Genomic DNA, 20,667 nt, shown 5'->3' on the forward strand with positions numbered 1-20,667 from the left:
TTCCATCTCAAACTATTCTAATATTTGTTATTCAAATATTTAAAAAAGTCTTTCTAAGGGTGTCCGAATATTAGCGGGAGTCACTATATCCTCGCGATACAATTTCAATAGAATTTAATTTTTCCAGAACAATATTTCTCCAATTTCTCCAAAATAAATGGCCCAGTGTGCAGGCCATTGTGCCGATTTTTCCAAGCCGATTCTCGGGGATTCTCAGGTAACAATTAGGCAGCAACAGTGGACGTAGTATGATCCAGCGTTTAGTATGATCCAGGCACCTCGTCGTATCGCGTATCGCACGAGAGGGAGTCACGACGTAGATCGCAGGACGATAGGATCGCGGGGGATCTCTGGTTGATCCAGTTGTGCACCTGACCGCGTTTCTGCATGAGTTATGGACGTGCATCAATCCTCTCGCCCTCCCTCGCAGACCCTCCCCCCTTCCATGGTACATCATGTGCATTCGTCCCGCCTCCCTCAGCCACCCCCGTGCCATGTTCGACCATGGTAACGGTAACGGGTTCGGCGAAACGTCCCTCGTCGCTATCTCGCTTTTCCCTCCGGGACGAAGATCTGGAACTGCAGTTTGTCGACCCACTTCCGAGATCGTATCTGCCTCTCTTCGGGCTCTCCTTCCTCTCATCGTTCTCTTGTTTCTCTCCTCTCCACTCTTTCTCCCTCCTTGTTCTACTCCTCCGAGTCTCTCCTCTGAACGACCATCGATGGAACGATCCTTCGGGTTCTTTGCTATTCGCGAATAGGATTGCTGCGTTTTGCGACACCTATTGCGGTTCAGGGAATTTGCCGTCTGTGCTGCATTTGCAGATTGCAGTGTATTTTATTCGTTCGTGACAGATGGGAATTTTCGAAGCTTGGTATGATGAGTTTTCATGAATTTTGAGACTGTTTTTGAGTGTTATTTGAGGCGCGATATACATAGATTGCAAGATGATTTTGTTTTGTGAAGAATTAACCCTTAGTTACCACTAAAAATTACTGTACCATGGTATAATTTCGTATCCACGAAAAGATAAAGATCACGTAAAATGGAATTATTCTAGGTCGGAAGAAATGTTTAATTTTCGAGTTGAACTAGCTGCGAGTGCAAATGGTTAAAGAACTGTACACGATATGCATGAAAACAGAGTCTAGTTAGGTATCCACGTAATTGCAACGGTGAAGGTGCAAACATGAAAGTACACACAGGGTCCACGATCGGTACAATTCCAGAGAAAGGGCAACATTCTACGCAAACAGTACAAAATCTCGACAACAGCCTAACATATCCGATCAAACTAAATTCTGGATACACGCAGGTAGTGTCTGTTATCACTCGTCCCCGATCGTCCGCCATAATTCGCGCGTTGTCTTCGAACGTTCTACCGTTAGAACCTACCACAGCACCCACGGTGCGTGCAAAAAAGAAAAGAAGTAAGAAAGGTAGAGGGAACCAGTGTGTTCCAAGACTTTCGCCATTTCACCTTCAATCCCCGCGAAATCGAGCAGCACGATGCCAATTTTTCAGCCCCGCTCGCGACAGGTTTCTGCCTGGCTGAATCTAGGAAGTAGCGGTGAAGTGAAAATCCTCGACCTTGGGCTAATAAATCTCGACAGCCGGCAATTAAGAGGGGCAGCTGTCTCTGGGTGATTCGAATCGATCTGATACGGAATATAGGATCGACGGGTGTTATCGGCGCTGATTTGGGACCGGTATCGCATTGTCGCGACGGTGATTTGATCCGGCGTGGTAACGTTAGGTCGTTCGGAAAGTAATTTCGTTTTTCGGAAGCACGAATAAAATAAAAATTGATTTCATCCCTTAGCGACTTTGTTACACTAAAAACAACATTACAATATTCGTAAATTTTTTTAATCCTTTACTGTTTTATATTTTACCCAACCAATTTCTTCATAAGAAGTTGATTTTCATTTTCCCCTGAGAAAACGAAATGACTTTCCGAGCGACCTAATACATTTTTCGAAAAATAAAATATCTTTGTTCAAGTGCAAAATACAGCATCTTTTTCGCGAGTATGAACACGAAAGTTCGGACGCTATTTAGCAGGGTTTTGTGATCCGGAGAACGTGCAAATGAATAATCCGCCACCGATCGACGCACTCGCTATGTCAACGTCGTTCTCGCGCTTTCCCGGCGCGGCTCGCAGAAACGAACAGGAAAAAAGAATGCTAATGAATCCCGCGTAACCGGTACGCTGATTTATGGCGAGCGTGTTCCGCTCAGAGGATCATTATGACACTGTTGGCTTTCGTCGGCGGATTCCAGCCGGACTATCCGGCTGGCTACGCACCGAGAACCCACGCTTTCTTCTTCTTCCTCTTTTCCCTATCCTCGCCACTGGAAAATATCGACGCGACGCTAATAATGGACGCGTAATCACGGCACGAGAAGCCTGAACGGTCCCTGAGACCTCTCGCGACCTTCCGCGTACCCTTTTCGGGGATGCTGAAAGGTGAAAATGTCCCCTCGAGACGATTGTTTCGAGGAATCGTGGGAAAACGACGGCCCTGCGTTTCCTCGTCGAACATTGCATTGTGCAATATCTTTTTCTTGGATGTATGCAACCAGAAATGACCCCGCTGGTTCAGAATTGAAATTAGAATGGTCTCTTAAGTTGCAAGAAGTTAACAAATTGTGCACTCAATTCATATTCGATTTACCCATTGCTACATCTAGATCGATTTTAGAAAGTCACATCCGAGCAGTTTCTCACCCTTTACACGAAGAATTCTCGTATCGTAAACTGAACGCAACAGATTCTTTATGCAAACGAACACTTCCTGGCGGAAGTAGAAAACAAACATCGGAAACGAATTTCGTCGATTTTATTGTGGAATATTTTAACGACTCGAGAGTTCAGACGTATTAAACGGGTATATCGAAAATTTAATAGCGCGCACCGTGATTATTTATCGACTTGTTAACCGAGCAGTTTCTAGCTCATAAACGTCTATGCAGAGGCGAGTGAAAATTAATAAGAACGATCTGATACGTCCGGGCCTGCTACAAACGCGAGTACGATTTACACTGGTACAGATGTAATTCGATGAAGCATTAATTGCCATAATCACGGAGACGTACATTATTCCGAAGAAAAAAAAGAAATCCAGACATCCCTGTTATGCGAAGAATTTATAATTTTCCCGCTTGGCAGAACGTCTTCATCGACTTTTATCCCTGTCTCTCCGGTGATTTGTGTCCACTATGAAAGCTTGATAATGCCGGCTTGTCACGCGAAGCATTCGCTCGCTTCAGTATTCCGGGTTCGTAATTTCGGAATTTTTCAACCGGTAACGACTGTTTTTCCATGGGAAAATCGCGCGAGTGTTCGGAATTTCGCGGGTAATTTCAGTCGCTCCCAATTGCCCATGGGAAATCCTGTTGGAGCTGACATTTTCACATGATCTCGAGAAAAGAACAAATGGACGACGCGAATTTCTCTCTCTCGGCAATACCGCAGGGAGATGATTCCATTTCTATAGACTCTTTAGAATCATTCGCATCTGATCGCATGGTGCAGCAATTTTTACTGGCGACTCTGAATCACCCCTCAACATTATTAAGAATTTTAAGTTACAACGACTCGCCCCCAATATTGTAATCTAATAATTTTATTTGGCAGGATTTCAAAGCTCCACTTCATACAATTATTGAAAATCTAATTGATTAGCTTCCAGCAAATAAAGCGTTAATTACCATGACCAGAGTACCAAAACGAACGGCCTCAAGAAGAGATCAGACTCTCCCACGCCTAGAATAAAACGCCTACTATAAAACGATAATATTAATTAAAGTTATTAAAAACTCTCGTTACAATAAGCGTTCAAAGATCAAACCTTTTCAGATACGATTTATCACCGAAAAAATTCCTTTTCTTCATAACGATGTCTGGGAAACCTACTGAAGATTATGTGCCCAATTTTTTTTATATGAAGAATGTATATCTATGTTGAGAACACACCAGGAACTAAACATTATTGTTCATAATTTGTTATAAAAAAAATACTTAGTCAACTAAGGAAAATCGTCGAAGTTTTTCACATTTGACAAGGGATAAGTTAAAAAGTGCATACAGAGTCATGCTCTAACAAAGTGGAACATTTTCAGCAACATCTCTTCTAAAAGATCCTGCAAAGTTCTCGTCCGTTCTCATCCATATTTGGAAATTATGATGGTTTAAAGCGTCGTGTGACACGCTATTCCGCGGCGAGTCGCGTTGCACGAGACGCATTGACGACTCAGCGGCTTTTAAGAATGTAAAGACCTATCTTATGAATTTTTTAGATTATACGACCATTGATAAACATTCGAACTTCTTGCTAGCTTAGTTGAATCATTTGTATTTGAGCGATTACAGTAACAGCATCGTAGTATAGCATCACAGCAGTTTTTACATATTAATAATAATTTATTATATTATTATTGCATATTTTCCAATAATAACACATTTTTGTTATTTCATTAAATGTAATAAACTTCATTCATTCAATAATTATAGATTACTCTTGCTTGAATGTCTGAATAGCCAGTTTTCAATTATTCATCATTATTCACACGATTTTTCAGACATTTCCGGTGGTGTGACAAAAAAATGTTTCCTACAAAAAGTAATCAGTACACAGTCTTCTACAAATCTCAATACAAAAAATTTCAAGAATTCTTTTTTTTTATTAAATAATTGTAGTCACCTTGATTATTTATTTATAACTATTACTTTTTATTCAATAATGTTATAGCTGACGCCAAGATGAAACCAACTACCTATTTAACGTGGTCTTTATGTTTTGAAATAATGGTGAAATGGGCGTGAACAGCTAGCGCGTCGATCTGGCCCACCGTGCGTCGCGTCGGTCGGCCAGAACCCAGAACTATAGCAATCCTCCCCCGAAGTGTGAATCGCGATCGTAAACAGCCGGATGCGGTGGGTTTTTCTGTGGACCGAATCGCGATTAAGGATCGTTCGGATGCGTCGATCGAGGGACAAGTAGGTTGGAGGAGGGTTCGATCGGCGTTGAACCCTGCGGAGCTAAAGAGGATCGTAAAGGATGGAGTCGGTGGCCAAGAGGAGATCGCGTTCGCGCGCGAGAGACGTCCTCGGCTCTGCTCGTTTAACCGCATTCGTATGCCGGTCGGCTCATAAAACATATCACGTACGATAGCCACGGCAGCAGCCTATTGCGGTATCGTTCATCGCGCGGCTTTATGGTGCCCCTTGCAACCGTCCCAGCCAGAGAGCCACGGGGCTCTCCTTTTCTTATTCATTGCGAGTCGACAAAGAACACCAACCTGGAGAGAGGACTCGCGATACATATTCCGCTCGGGGCTCCGCTCGCTCTCGAGAAACGTCGCTCTATCGTTTGGCATCTTCGGCTCCGACGGCTTTCCGACAGCGTTATTACTGGACCCGAGAAAAATTGCCCGAATCGGTTGCGACAAGCAGTAATCCATTAAAAATTAATTTTATTCCCTTTGCGGATTTTACCGAGGCGAAAATTTATAGAATTCATAGTCACTTCCTCACGGATTTTGAGGAAATTGACATATGTTAGAAATCTCGCCATTCTACACAACTTTTTCCTATACAAATAATAAGCGGTCTCTTTTAATTTTTTAAAAATATTTTTGGGAATACCTAAAAAACTAAAAGAGACTGCCCCTACTATATGTACAGAAAAAAGTTGTTTAGAATACTGTAGTAGTTTATAGTTGATGGTCGTTATCAAGATAATTGGACAGAAATCGAATAGAAAATAATAAATTGCTTTTATAAAAGCCCTACAAAAACTTGCAACATATTTCAATTTCATCAAAATCAGAGAGGAAGTAGCGTTCCGACGAGTTCACGGAAAGTTTCTATTTGAATTCGATTGTTCCGAGTGAACGGGTCGGCAATATGGAGGCTGCCGATTTCGCAGGGTGTCGGATAAAAGGCTCGCGGCCTGGAACAGGTGTTTGTCGCCGTTCACCGCGGGAATTTCTTTCGGGAGCGGGCACCGTTCCTGGGGAAGGAAGAGCAAAAAGTAAAGGGAGTCGGGAGAGCGAAATAAAGGGGGGAATATTTCGATCGTATCGACCCGCTCGCATTAAAACCCCGGTGTTTACGGTGTCTCTCTTGTGTGTTCCGCCGCGGACAGTCCCTGAATAAAAGCGCGGCACGAGAAAGGCGGTAAATCATGCGCCACTTAACGCGTCGGGAATAGAATTTTGAATAACGATCCGCCATTATCGTGGCATCGAGGAAAGTGAACACACGAGGAAACTGAATATATATTTCGCATTACGTAATAACGCCCATTGTTCGGAGAAAGTGCATATTTCATTGATAAGAATCGGGCATAACGCCAATTTATTTTATTGCTATTCCACCGGTTCGTTCGTTTATATATCCGAGCGTCTCTCGAACGAGTGCCGATCGATCGGGACCGGCATCGGACACACCGGTTGCCAATTCCATGACTGGAATGCCTCCAATAAACGTTTCCTGATCGAAAACGGTCTCGGAACTCTGATATTCCCCGCACGGTGGAAACCGAGCCGGTTTTCTCGGCTTCGGGAAAACTTGCCAAACTTTTCCAGGACTTGATTGCGTGCGTTGCTATCGGAAGTACGCTTTTGCCAAAAATTCTACTGGTTAGGCGAATCTAATCTAAAAGTGGCTATTCTACGTTACTTGATAAGAATAAGAAGAATGTTTCCATACAAATTTTTAGGTAATTTTTTAAGTAATATACAGTGAGGAGCAAAAGTGAACACACAAACGATATTTTTACAAAAATGTATGTTTATTGAATTTATTTTGTTAATCGTCGCTTGTCCTGGTAAGACAATATTTCTGGACGTCCTGCGAAATATGTACGAACATCATTACAATTTCGTTTTCGTATTTTATGTACTACAGCTTGACTAACTGCAAACTTCTCGACAACTTTTCTCGTTGATAAGCCAAATTTTAATTGAGAAATAATGCTATCTTTCACAGCTAATGGCTTCACGATAGTATGTTAATGCGTGTTACTGCACGAACAATAAAAGTACAACTACTAGAGCACTCCCGGACTCGAATAACACCGGTCACTGTTTACAAAAGATACGTTTACGTTTCTCAGCTACAAACATTCTAATACGGTGGAAAACCGACTACACGGAAAAAGCTAAAACTTTGTACTTAATATACTATGTATTTTATTTTTATTCTATTTTACACGCAAGCATTAAATAAAAATACGTTTCTGTATATCTGTTTTCTGTATTCTGTATATCGTATGTGCGTTTACTTTTGCTCCTCACTGTATACCGAAAGAAATGAATTTGTTGCATCTTTACAATTTGAATATTCAGAAATCGCAGAATGATCTGAATTCCATGATAGTCAGCAGAGGGGGTGTGTTAATCAATAGAGCCCGGCGATAACACAGCTCGGCCGTAACTCGCGGTAATTAAATTATCCGCGCGACGAGCACTGCAATTACTAAACCGGGGGCCGATTTTTCACCTAGTCGCGATTAGTTTGCCGGCAGGTCGGCAGCCGGGCGTCCGCTCTTAGATTAATTAGAAAAACCTGCGCTAACCCCGTGTCGGCTAATTAATGGCCGCCGCACGTTCCGCTCGCGGAAATTCGCGGTTTGCACGTTACCTCGAGAACGATATACAAGCCGCGATTTTGCACCTCGTCTGTGATTATGGTGGGCGTGACGGGGACGTCACGGGGCCCCGGGAAAATTATAATTATTACGGAAAGCCCCGGCACGGTTTATTTGTTGGAAAGCGTCCCGGCCTCCTCTCGCTGTTGATTAACAAATTGCCAATTCCACGTGAGCGCGCGCGAGCGCGATTCCAGTCATTATACGTCCCGCCGATAAATCGTTCGATTCAAGCCTACAGCCGAAAGGGTAATATGTACTGAGTTTCCAGCCATAAGCGAGAGAGATCTCTCCGACAGTTAAAGTGATACTAGTTTTGTTGCGTTTCCAGTGATTTCGTTTCTGCCGAAGGATTGTTCCGACACGAATCGTCGAGTAAATACTGTTTCACGGATTTCCATACGAAATGGACGAGGATGCTGGTAAATTGCTTAAACGATAGAGATTTGAGTGGAGACTGTGTCAGTGGTGAGTTTCTATGGGAACATTGTGTTTATGGGTGATTGATGGAGCCTGATTATTTTTTCTGCGTTGGTGTGGATGAGAAATTGTGTAAGCTTGATTCTTTTTGTGTGGTTAGAGCGATGTTCTTCATACGTGACCATAATTATGAAAGTTTGAATTTCTCGGAACAAGAAATACATATATAATTTAGACCACTTTCATATAATTATGGGCACACATCTGGTTTCTATGTTTTTCTAGAAACACTTTACTCGTGAAATTATGAGGATGTGTAACACTCGAATAACAGTGGTGTCTACAGGAAGAATAATACACACCTGTGCAAGCGTGCGAGGTAGAGAATAAAAGACGACACATCCTTAGCACTCAGGGCTTCTCTTGTAGCTGGAACATCCACGAACTCGAGAACAGGTCTGCCATTTACGTCCGTGTACCCTGTAAGCAGAAAATCAATGGTGCAATCAATATCGATCAGTCTCAGACGAATAATATTTTCAACCAAAAACAGTAGAAAATGATCTGCAATAAACGAGACACTTAATTACAAACCCGTCGCCGGGGTAACAGCTCTATTGAAACGGGGATTATCGACCAACCCATAAAACCGTTTAACAGTCTCTCATTTACAATTATTCAGTACTCTAGTAGACTGAAACCGCCGGGATCGCGTTGCTCTAATTTATAGCTCGTAATCACCTGGCTCGAAACAAACGGGCTCGAATCAAAAGATCCCACACTAAACGCACCGAACAGCGGTTTATATTACAGATCAACGTAACGACACGATAAAACGGCAGATAATCGCCGGAACAGAACATTTCTCGACGAGTTAACTCGTCGTTCGCGATTAACGAGCGTAGCAAAAATCCCTCGACGACTATAACACTGTCGGACACGAGTCGCAATCGAATCGCTCTATTAGTGAAACATTTTACGCGGACGTTTGTCCACCCAGGTCGGACGTTATGAAACGTCCTGTGGGAGGATATCAGAAGGAAATGCTGGTCGCCTTGCAAAAATGATGTCCGTCGCGGCGCGAGTCGCATTAACGACCTAATAAAAGTCGGTAACAGCATTTGATTACAGGCCGTGATCTGTTTTCGCTTTGTACCGCGGCCGATCGTAATCTCTCGCCGGGCGTAAGTTATTAAATGATCGGCTGTTAGCCAAGCTGCCGTTGTTGCTATCATACGCAGAGTAGGTCATCGACGGACGGAATCTTTCAGTTGCGAAAGCTGAGCCACCACAGCTCTGTCATACCTGAATTTAAAAACCCAACCAAAACGTCCTGTAAACAGGAGCCAAGTTCCTGTGGCCGTAAAAAGTAGTGAGATCAAACAAAATACGGCCAAGTTCGTTACCTTAGAAATACCTCTTGCAATACTGAAAAAAGCGTTTGTAAAAATTAGTTTAAAAGAACGCTATTTCATTTTTAAAGAGTTACATGGAGGGCTAAATTATTCGAACTTGGCCGCTACCTAACACCTTTATTTTATTTTAGACGAAACTTAGACGAAACCGTCTAAAAGGAGGTAGTGCGAGAACTTGGCTGGTGCACTACCGTGCACCTAGATAAGCAGAATCATTACGCTCCTCAGAAATTGTCATATAAAAAAATCCCACTTTAGATCAACAAAAAATTACTTTAAAGAAATTTAAAGGAATACATCTCACCACTCAGAATGAGGGTTAAATGAAGTGTCTTGAATAGAATGCAGATTTTGCGCATTTATGTCAACATTGACTTCTAATTGAGTATCTAACATTTTTAAGTGACTCCTTTTTTACCGCAACAGGAAATATTTATTAAGAATCGCACGGTTATGAAGAATGTACATAGCACTTAATTCCGTTCGATTCGTTTCTCTGTGCGAACTGTTTGTTCGAGCTCTCGAGGATCTGAAACGACGACGGACCAATGTGCCCCGTGCGCCGCGATCGGCAAGCCGCTCGATGAAAATGTAATAACATATCGAACACGTACCGATCGCCGCCGGATAACGTGAAATAGGGGACATCGTAAAATCTTATTGTCTTAATCGTGACCCAAGCGACGCGACCGGCACCGGTACGTCCTACACCCGTATCGCTTGGAATCAAGACTCACGAGTGATCTTGGTTTACAAGCTCGTCGCTCCTTGGAGATCGTGCCATCCGCCGATCGGCGCTCTTTGCCGATCCAGACCATCTTTTATTTGCGAGATCCGCGAGGTCTTAAAGATTGCCGATCTTTCGGCTGATTCAGCTGCACTTACCGGTGTCGCCATAAACAACGAAATAAACGTAACTAGGAAATCGTGGTGAGTTCAATTGGAGCTTGTCTCCCAGGCAACATTTTTCGAACTTTCATCTCAGGCCTCCACAGATCCTATTTATTCATCCATTGAGTACCAAATTTTTATTTTTATATTTTTACTCTAGATGGTTAATATTTCTATTTTTAAGACGATTTCAGACCTCCAGGGATCCTATTTATTCATTAATTGAGTACCAAATTTTTATTTTTCAATTTTTACTCCAGATGGTTAATATTGATGTATTTAAGACAATTTATGTACAAGTGAAATTCAGTTTGAAAATTATATTAGAACGGTGTCTCCTAGTCAATAGAGACAATTTTGAATTTACTTGGAGGTTCGCAGACGATTAAGGAAGCTGCCATTAAATCCTTAATAAAGGAAGAATTATTCAATTACTTCCTGTTCGAGCGAGTCTCTGTCATTAGTGGTACCGATTACCCGCTAATGGAACTTGAATACATGTTAACTGGAAGAAGAAAGGGAGCACCGAACTCGCAAGTTGAGCATCGAGGATCGAGTCGGGGTGAATGGAACCCCCATAACCGAGGCCGAAAGTGCATTAGCATTAGCACCCTGAGAATTTGCGGGCGTGCACAAGAGAACTCAAACCCAAGACCGAGTATCTGCCCACTGGCATCGAGCATTATTATCGCGTTACCACGTAATCGTCCGTATAACTTACGCCGGCATGAATTATCATGAACGCCCGGGGCTGTACGCCTTTAGGCGAATTTCAAGGTGTTGCGCATTTATGCTCATCGCTTCGTCGTAACGGCACGTGTCGTGAGCGTGTGATCACGCGTGTCAGCGTTCATTTGCCTTCGCCTCCTCTAATTTCCTTCTGCCCAGGAAACGATATTAAAGAAGACTAATAGCTGCAATTATATTTCCTAGGACATCGATTTTTTATTTTCGACTCCATGAGATGATTAAAAAGGAAAGCACACTTTCGTTCAACTTCAGTTCCTTACAATTTGACTTGAATTTTAAAAAATCTTCATCTCGCATTTATTTAAAAAAAGATTTACTCAATCGAGACGAAAAATGAGGATGAGAGTGAGCGAGTTTCCTCTAAATTAAAAAATCACGGCGAGAATGAAAGAAAAAGTACAATTTCGTTCAACTTCAGTTCCTTACAATTTGACTTGAATTTTAAAAAATCTTCATCTCGCATTTATTTAAAAAAAGATTTACTCAATCGAGACGAAAAATGAGGATGACAGTGAGCGAATTTCCTCTAAATTAAAAAATCACGGCGAGAATGAAAGAAAAAGTACAATTTCGTCCAACTTCAGTTTCTTACAATTCGACTTGAATTTTAAAAAATCTTATTTTAAAAAAGATGTAACTCGATCGAGATGAAAAATGAGGTTGACAATGAGCGAATTTCCTCTAGATTAAAAAATCACGATCACGGCAAGAGTGAAGTTAAAATCAGGGATGTGATTACAATTTTTCGAACACAGTGATAAATCACGGTCAGTGATTTTGCACGGCATCGTTACATCTCACCCGAACTTTCCAGTCGAATATTCAGCAACTAGAAGCGTTCATCTAGAAGGCTTGAACATTTCCACGGGAACAACAATGATCGTCGACAGTCAAAGTCGGGAGACCATCTCTCTAAAAACCGCGTTCCCGCCATCAATATTCATGTCCCGTTGGGTTCGCGTTTCCTTTAGCATCGAACCGGCACGGCGGTTCCTCTTTTTCCCCCGGAAGACCGGTGCCCGTAATAAAAAGGTGGAAGCGTGTCAGAGCGCGGCATCCACATAGTAAATGTGTGAAAACGTCCATCCGGACGTCGTGCACCTCGTGACAGCGATGCCAGTCGGCCGAGCTGCAGGCAGTGCTAGGCTTAACGTCTTCATCTCGCGGTGAAACCGCTCTCGAGTCGGCCGGGTAATCGATCGGTTATGGTAATCCGAGCGGCGCGGATCGTTAAAAAAAGGTCGCGAGCCTAAGCGACCGGCCTCTCTTGCTCTCCTCTGCATTTCCTCGCTTCGAGAAATCACGCCGAGTGTTCGATGTTTACGACTCGATTAACTTGCCCGTTCCCTGCCCTGTTCTCTATCTTTCCCCTGCTCCCCCTCTCTCTCTCTCTCTCGTCGACCGATTTTGTATGCAGCCTCCGGGGAACGCTCGCGTGTTTCCCTGGAAACGTGCGCCTGGATTTAGCTGGAGAGAGAGAGAGAGGAGAGACTACAGGAAGTGCAGAACCGAATTTGCTCCGCTGCTAGGAACGGCGACTTCATTATCGCTGAAAGCGTTTGCTTTTCCCAGGTACGCTAGTGGATCGGGGATGAGGGTTGTTTGGAGCGGAATGTTGGATTAAGGGGGTAGACTCGTTTCTCCATAATGCGAAGCTGGGGTTTTCAGCAGTACTCAGAAGCGGTATATAATAATTGGATTATGGATTGTTTTGAAGGGATCGAGGCGTAAAAATAAGGAACAGTTCCAGGTCGATCATAGATTTCCGCAGCGACGAAATTCCAGCACTTTCTACCAGTATCCTGGTCCCAGGATCGAGTTACAATAATCAGGCGGAGGCGCGCATATATCTGCTGGTCGGCTGGAGTCCGCCTCTACAAATCGTCGGTCGTCCATCATCATCGCATTACCCCCTTCGATAAAGACCGAACGGCGAGTTAGCTTTTAGCGTAAATCAACCGTACTTATGATCACGTGTGGCTGGAGGAAGAGGGATTCGCGGACGAGCGATCCATTCGTCTACTGCTCGCCGATTAACGAAATCCGAAAGCTGCGGATAGAGCAACAAAGAGAAACTACAATTCCGAAACTTCTGGAACAAGAAATAGAGAGTCAGGGAATCCTAGAAGATCCTAAAGGATCCAAGAATAAGAAAAAGGCCCAAGAGATTTCCGAGTGAGAACAGCAGGAGAGATCGAAAAAAAAGATTGCGAAACGAACGAATCGAAGGAGAGAGGGCCCAAGAGGATCGCGAGTAGCCGCGAGGCTGACTGCGTGCCGCGGACTCGTGAGAAAGATGAACGATAGTCCGATGGATACGTCAATACGCGTGCCATTAGCCGTTGGTTTTTCGATTTATTGCCGCCCCGTGATTTCTAATTACGTGACCGAGATCCTATCCCCACCGAGAGGCCTCTGCTCCCCGCCCAGTTTCTCGATCGCGGAGCTTCGAGCTGTTTTCCAGGTATCCAGAGACTCGAACAATTTTTCAACTGGCTGTATTCACAATCTGGACCCGGTAGAACTTGTTAAGAAAAATATCCCACGTTGCAAATTCCTCTGGGAGTGGATAGAAATTTTCTTAGTCAGATAGAAAGACAGCAGGATTTTTTGAAAGATTATTCCGGAGAACATACGGCGACTCATCGTTGGGTCGATGATTTCCAGCGGGTCCAGCGATCATCGGAAACCTTGGTCATCGACTTCAGATTAATGCTCCCTCGGCCGAGCGAGCCGCTAATCGCTTAATTAGTCGCGCTTCGGTATAAAGACGCCGCAGACGTCTAACGGACGCGGGAATCTCGCGCGGAACCAGGGATGGGATCAAGTTTTACATATATTTAGCAATCAGAATCAATTTTGATACTCCAGCCCCATTTTGTAAATCTTGATTCCCAAAAGCTATTAAATTTCAGTGACCGAGTTTGTAACGTAGTCATTTTATACAAATTGCTTTCGAACCACAATCCACCACGCATTGTATACATATAAAATAAAAATTGTTTGTACCAAGCAAGAGAAACTCGGAAACACAAATGCCTCTGTTCTCCTAACGATTTCCAATCTGTATGCAGAATCAGCTTGCAAGATGCTCCATCCCATCGCTAATAGAAGCCTCGTCGACGATTATGCTACCAAACGACACGACGCGACGGTTAGGATCTCCGGCCCGTTTAACGGTAATTTTCCGGAAACCAGCGAGCTTTCGCGAAAAAGCACACGAGATGACTGATAAATTTCCGGGACTTTTCCCCTACACACACGGTTGGATTCTTTCGACGTGATGCACGGCGAATTGATGGACTTTAATGGACAAGCTAGTTGCCGCGAAGAATCCGTAAGATGGATAGATAGATGTATAGATAGATTCTGCACGTAGATTAGACGACTGGGAAACGTCAAGTTTTCCGTCGACACGCGGATTTTTGCGATAAGGAATTCTGTTTGAAGACGCTGTCGCTGGTGCTGAGGGGATTGGTATGTCTGACTGAGTTTCTAGCTGTTGACTGCGTGGATTAGGGTATTCAGCCACGTAATTGGTCAAACTGCCTTCTGAACAGACTTACTCCTGGATTTACTAAGACTAATTGTTTTCTATTTATTTATATTAATTAAAATGTAGTATTAATGTCTATAAAATTTATGCTGATAGACACAATGATTCGATGACGAGTGGAGTGAATCGAGCGAGTTGGATACTTGTGAAGGGGATTGTACATCCACGTGTTCAATTTTCACTCGACGAGATCCTCGAAGAGGAAGTATCAACGTCCGTTTCAACGCGTTAAAGAAATTGATTTTAATTGGAGGCAGACTAATAGGAGGACGGCCTTTGGGGTCTCGGCAAAGAGGACAATCATTTACATTACGCCGGGAAGAGGAGTCCGTATAAACACACTGATAAGTAAAATTATCGTCGTGCTCACCTGAGCGTGCGCGGCAGGTTGACCCTAGCGAGCTCTATCGGGCACGACTTGGCTCTGGATTAACACTCGTTAGCTCGCTCGGGACGCTATAATCGCTTAATTAGTCGGTGAGCCGCGCCGCCGCGTTCTTCTCGGAATAATCGGTACCCGGTACGTTTCTCATGCGCAACGCCGATGTAAATCCACCGGTAACGCTGGCACAAATCGTACAAAACTATCTGCAATTATAATTTCGAGCCAGCAGGTAGACACCGGTTCATTTTTCACCAGGTACCGTCCTGTTAAAATATTATCGAACCTTTGAAAAATAAATTCTTTCTTCCCGACGATATCTCACATCTATTTCTAAAAATTCAGACGTGATAAACGATGAAAGGTGTCCCCGAATAAAGCAAAGGAAGGTGGACAAGCGGCGTCAAGCCGAGTCCGCAGGAATGTCGGATACTTTGTTGCGCAATTTGCAGCTAATACACGGACGGGTTGATATATTTATGCGCGCGAGATATACGGAAACGCGTTAGGAGAGGCGCCGTCCATGGTCGGATGATCGACGAGCGGTACGCAGGAGTCGATAGTCTGTCGAAAGGTGAAAGATTGAAGGTTAATAGAGGTCCGCGTTTCTTTCGCATTACCGGGGAACATTCGTGCCTGCGCACCGAACAAGCCGATGCACTTTTGCGTCGAGCCGCCTCGCCGAGCCTTTCCGCAAATAAGATGTTCTCGCGGGCATTAATCAACGCTTAATTCGCGCTCGTCCATTGATCGCGCACTACCGCGAGATCGACGCCCGACAGGATATAAAGATCCTCGTAAAAATAGATTCCCGGTGTACACACACTGTTGCAGACCGTTGTGAACTGTTTCACGGGTCGATGCTCGTTCATCATCAACGTTTCCAGAAACGTCTTCATTAGCGGCCTTCAAACGCCGTTGATTGATGAGAGATTCGGGCGGAGATGCAGATTCGTGCAACTGGATGCTGTGTAATCAAAGAAGTGTTGCTGGACATTTTGTATTGATATTTTTTTCAAAATCGATGCGAATTGTGCTATAGGGTCATTCCATGCCAAATCGATCACTTTTTGTAGGCATCATCGTCGATTTTGTTAATTTAATAATGTTTCTAAATTCTATATAAAATTTCTATAAATAATGTTACTCTCTCAAATAATATTAGATATATAAATTTTCATATTAATTTAATAATATTTTAAAATTCTATATAAAATTTCTATAAATAATATTACTCCCTCAAATAATATTAGATATAAAAATTATCTTATTAATTCAATTATATTTTTAAATTCTATATAAATTTCTATGAATAATATTACTCCCTTAAATAATATTAGATATATGAATTTTCATATTAATTTATAATAATATTTCTAAATTCTATATAAAATTTCTATAAATAATATTATTCCCTCAAATAATATTAGATATATGAATTTTCATATTAATTTAATTATATTTCTAATTTCTATATAAAATTTCTATAAATAATATTAGATATTTGAATTTTCATATTAATTTAATAATATTTTTAAATTCTACATAAATTTCTATGAATAATATTACTCCCTTAAATGAAATATGATGTAGTCCTTGTGAAATTGGGGGGGTCATCATTTTGCCGGTTTCGAATTTTTTTAGAAATGGAAGGCCTTCAAAGTTTTCAATTTTTGTCCATTTCGGCGAAAACGGGCCTCGCTTACAAATTTTTATCTCGGGAACTGTTTGTCTGATTGAGCTACATTTTTTTTTATTCGGAAAGGATTGGGCATTACAAAGAGAAAATATTACAAAAAGAATGTAGTTCAATCGGACGAACAGTTCCCGGGATAAAAATTCGTAAGCGAGGCCCGTTTTCGCCGAAATGGGCAAAAATTGAAAACTTTGAAGGCCTGCCATTTAAAAAAAAATTCGAAACCGGCAAAATGATGACTTAAACCCCCTAATTTCACATGGACTACAACATATCTCATTTAGAACAAAATCGACGATGGTGCCTGCAAAAAGTGATCGATTTGGCATGGAATGACCCATATTAACCCTTTGGTCTCGGAATTATTCTAGTTCGAAAACCGAATTTTTCTTGCGACCTGAAATATTTCCAATTTATATGATTTTCTTAACCTTGTCGATGTAAAAGTGATATAATACCTCGTACAACACTTTCAGTAGTTTATTAAAATATTAATGCATTAATAATAATGCAACGGATATTTAGAATAATGCTATATGAATTATTAGCGGCGCCTCTCCGAGTCTATTCAATATCTGTTGACAGTGGAATTAGACAGCCACCGTCAGCCACAACTAAAATCCAGTTCCGACTGTCTGCTTCCTCTCCGAACAGTAAACTTCGTCGAACCAGCAATACGAGTCGCGATCAGATAGAATGGCTCCTGCCGCGACTATAATTAAAGAAACGAGCCGAGTCACGAAAACTGAAAATCGCCTAATGGCCCGGCACTCAACTTCGAAGCATTCACAAATCCGTTCAATTACCTTCATATCTCCCAATCACATATTTATAGTAGATAGTTCCCTGACACAATAGAACCCGAGGAAAATTCCCTGGCGAACGATTTTCTAAATGTCAACCCGTAACCCCGCGGTATTTTTCATTCCCCGAACGGCTCTGAACCAAACATTCTCCCATTGTGAACAAAGACTTTAATGATCGGAGAAACAGTTTCCGGAAACTTCCCCGGGGGTCTGACCCGCTCGCGAACCGCTGAAAACCGAACGACATTAGAATCGATTTTTCTGGAGGAACGATCCGCTATCGGAACTTTCCATCAGCGAAACGTGTGTCCCATATGCCGTTCGACGGGGGCAGTACGTGTGTTTCGATCCCTGACCCACGACCCTCGTTGCACGTCGCGACGTTAAAATGACGTTAAACCACGCCCGGGCTTTATCATTCCATCGTGACCGTTCCCGAGAAACCATGGGAGAGATCTAGCGGCCAATTAGCGGGTCTGGATCGATCATAGAAATGGATCATTAAACGCGGAACAAGGGGGATACGTACATACGTTCTGCTGCCGGCGGAAGTCGCCGGAAATTGGAAGTGTAACTCGCATACGGCCGGAGAAACCCGGAGCGATCGAAGTGAATTGTGTTTCGGATCTATTTTTTAATTACTTCTAAAATGACTGTTATATAACAGTTTATGAAATTGTGGTTCCCCCGGTAAATGCTCCTGAAAATTAAATCCACCTCGATTATAAATCTTCACGAAAACATTTTCCAAACGCATGTCCAATAAAAGATCTATCAACCTTCCAAGGGAAAATGTGGAACGACCGGTTTCCCATAGATGCACGCGTCTCCAGATCCGCGGAGATCCTCGTCCCATCAGCGAAGAGGCGCGAGCACGTTCCTCTCGCGATCGATTAAAATTCGCTCGCCAATTAGTAGCTCGATCCCGTTCCGCGCTCGGACAGGCCAGCCGGTCCGCCCTCGACCCTCCGTTTCTACTCGTAAATAACGAGGATCGCGCGCGCGGGCGTGGGACCCGCCACGGGGGCCCGATCCGCTTCGAAACTCGAGTGGTGGGGGAACTGGGACGCGGGCCAGTCGACGCGTTGTACACCGCGTTGCCAGCGGAACTCGCAGGAAACGGAGAAAGGCGGCGCATCATCCTCGCGCGCGAGCCATCGGCACACCTCCGGCCGCTACGTGATTATGGTTATCAGCCGGACGGGATTGGATCGAGCGCGTTAGCCACGCACGAACACGCGGCGCGTGTGTGCGAGCGGATGGTTCACTTTCGGCCGCAAATTTTTTTCACCGCGCGCGTGTACCATACTTTCTGGTACACCTAATAGAAGCGCAAGATTATCCGTGCGAACTGTTCGCCGCGGCTGTTCCCTCTTACGAGGATCTCGTTTCTGTGACGGGCTCGTGGGCCTCGTAGATAGCGGCTCTCTGACAGCCGAGATGAAAGCTGAGGGTCCTGATGTGTGGGAGAGACGCTCGGGAAGGTGCTCAACAGAGATACGGGAATTGGGGATCGGGGTGAACATGGTTGTCGTGGGATTAGGCAGCGTCCGGATAACTAGACTGGGGATCTTTACGCATTTGTGCCTTATGAAAATGTTCAAAAATGGCTAGAATATATGTAAAATTCGATACAATTTTGTACAATTTTGATTTGTTTTGTGTCCACAAAGGCTGTTTCCATTAAAAATATGATTTTATTTGATTCCACTGTCTCAGTATTTGTCGACATAAATTGGAAAATGCATAAACATCCGCCTAGTCTAGTAATAACGACCTGTGACTGTGGCTGGAGTCACATGAATATCAATGTCAATGAACATTAATGTTTTTTAATTCACAAATTAAAGAACCCCGAGTAGTATCAGCATCGAATTTGAATTGAATATTAATACGAATGATCATTAATAATTTCATCTATCCAACCACTGCAGGGCAAGAGCGAGCGTAAAATAACAGTACAATATAAATTTCGCTATAATTCCCTGTCATTCCAATTTCCGCCTTCGTTGGCTTGAAATAGCAATTGTATCGAGCGATTAATTTATTCGCGTATTTACGTCCACAGATTTCAGCGAGAGCTACGATACGAGGAAGTTAAAAGCAGTTCCACTGAATCGATCCCGATCTCCTCTAGAATGGATCTAGGACTTGGATTTTTTCCAGCATCGTGTCAGTTTCCCGAGGAAACGAGATCGCCACGATGTTTCGCGGAACTACTCGTTCCAGGAGCGCAGATCAGTGATAACAGCCACCGATAACGGGTCTACGGCGGGTGGGCGTACGTCACGCTCCCAGCAGCGATCGAATGTATCTCTTAGAGTTATATTGATCGTTGATTCGGAGACCGCCGATCGATACTCCGTTCTCAACCGCGACCGAGTGCAAACAATACTGAACTGTTCAACTAAATATACACGTACGATTAATAGAAATTTCTTCAAATTGATTTTAAACAATCCCTAAACATCGACGGTTTATTGCTTCTAAACAAACTTCATTGCCGTCTCATTATTCAATTTCAATTGTCAGCAGGATGATTTCAATTCAATACGATAATGCTTCCGACACAATAAAACAATTAGTGTGCAGGATTGCTCGTGCATCCAGATGAAAAGTCGACTAAAAGGATTGTTGAAACGGGTCGGTGCCGAGCACAGCAACAATAGCGCGGCTATCGCGTTAGATCCGATCCCATTAATTTCCAAAAATCGGCTCGCCTTTCACCACGGAGCGACTTACATCTGTCCGGTATCTCTCGATCGCGGTTTCAGAGCGTTCCCGACGTTGAAGAACGGCGCACAGGTGTGTGTATGTGTGTGTCCGACGCCGGCCGATGGTCAGAATCGTTTACGATCGTCCGATCGCTCGTTCGAAACAATCCAACGCTTCCTGGCCGCTTATCGGTGCAATTAACGCCGGGAATAAGTCATCGGTGGGACCAATCGAGCGTACCAGATGTCGCGACAACGATCCGGAGATCCGATAATTATTCAACCGAGCTACCGACTGGACGTCGATACCGATCTGCTCTCTTCCCTCCAGCATCATACTGTTCCGTCGATTTCCAATCATGTTTTATTAAAATTTTT

At 43.3% G+C, this 20,667-nt stretch overlaps 1 protein-coding gene across 4 annotated transcripts in view; it reads right to left on the reverse strand.

The window, feature by feature from the left end:
• The window catches only part of LOC143211916 (uncharacterized), a 353,326-nt gene that overhangs the window by 107,999 nt on the left and 224,660 nt on the right, over positions 1 to 20,667 (reverse strand). For all 4 annotated transcript variants that reach the window (XM_076430044.1, XM_076430043.1, XM_076430046.1 and 1 more), the window contains one exon: positions 8,442 to 8,559. In XM_076430044.1, coding sequence (XP_076286159.1) covers positions 8,442 to 8,559 — 118 coding nt within the window. The remainder of the gene's footprint in view (positions 1 to 8,441; positions 8,560 to 20,667) is intronic.

This window comes from Lasioglossum baleicum, chromosome 9, assembly GCF_051020765.1.
Source record: "Lasioglossum baleicum chromosome 9, iyLasBale1, whole genome shotgun sequence".
In the NCBI taxonomy this organism is placed as follows: domain Eukaryota; kingdom Metazoa; phylum Arthropoda; class Insecta; order Hymenoptera; family Halictidae; genus Lasioglossum; species Lasioglossum baleicum.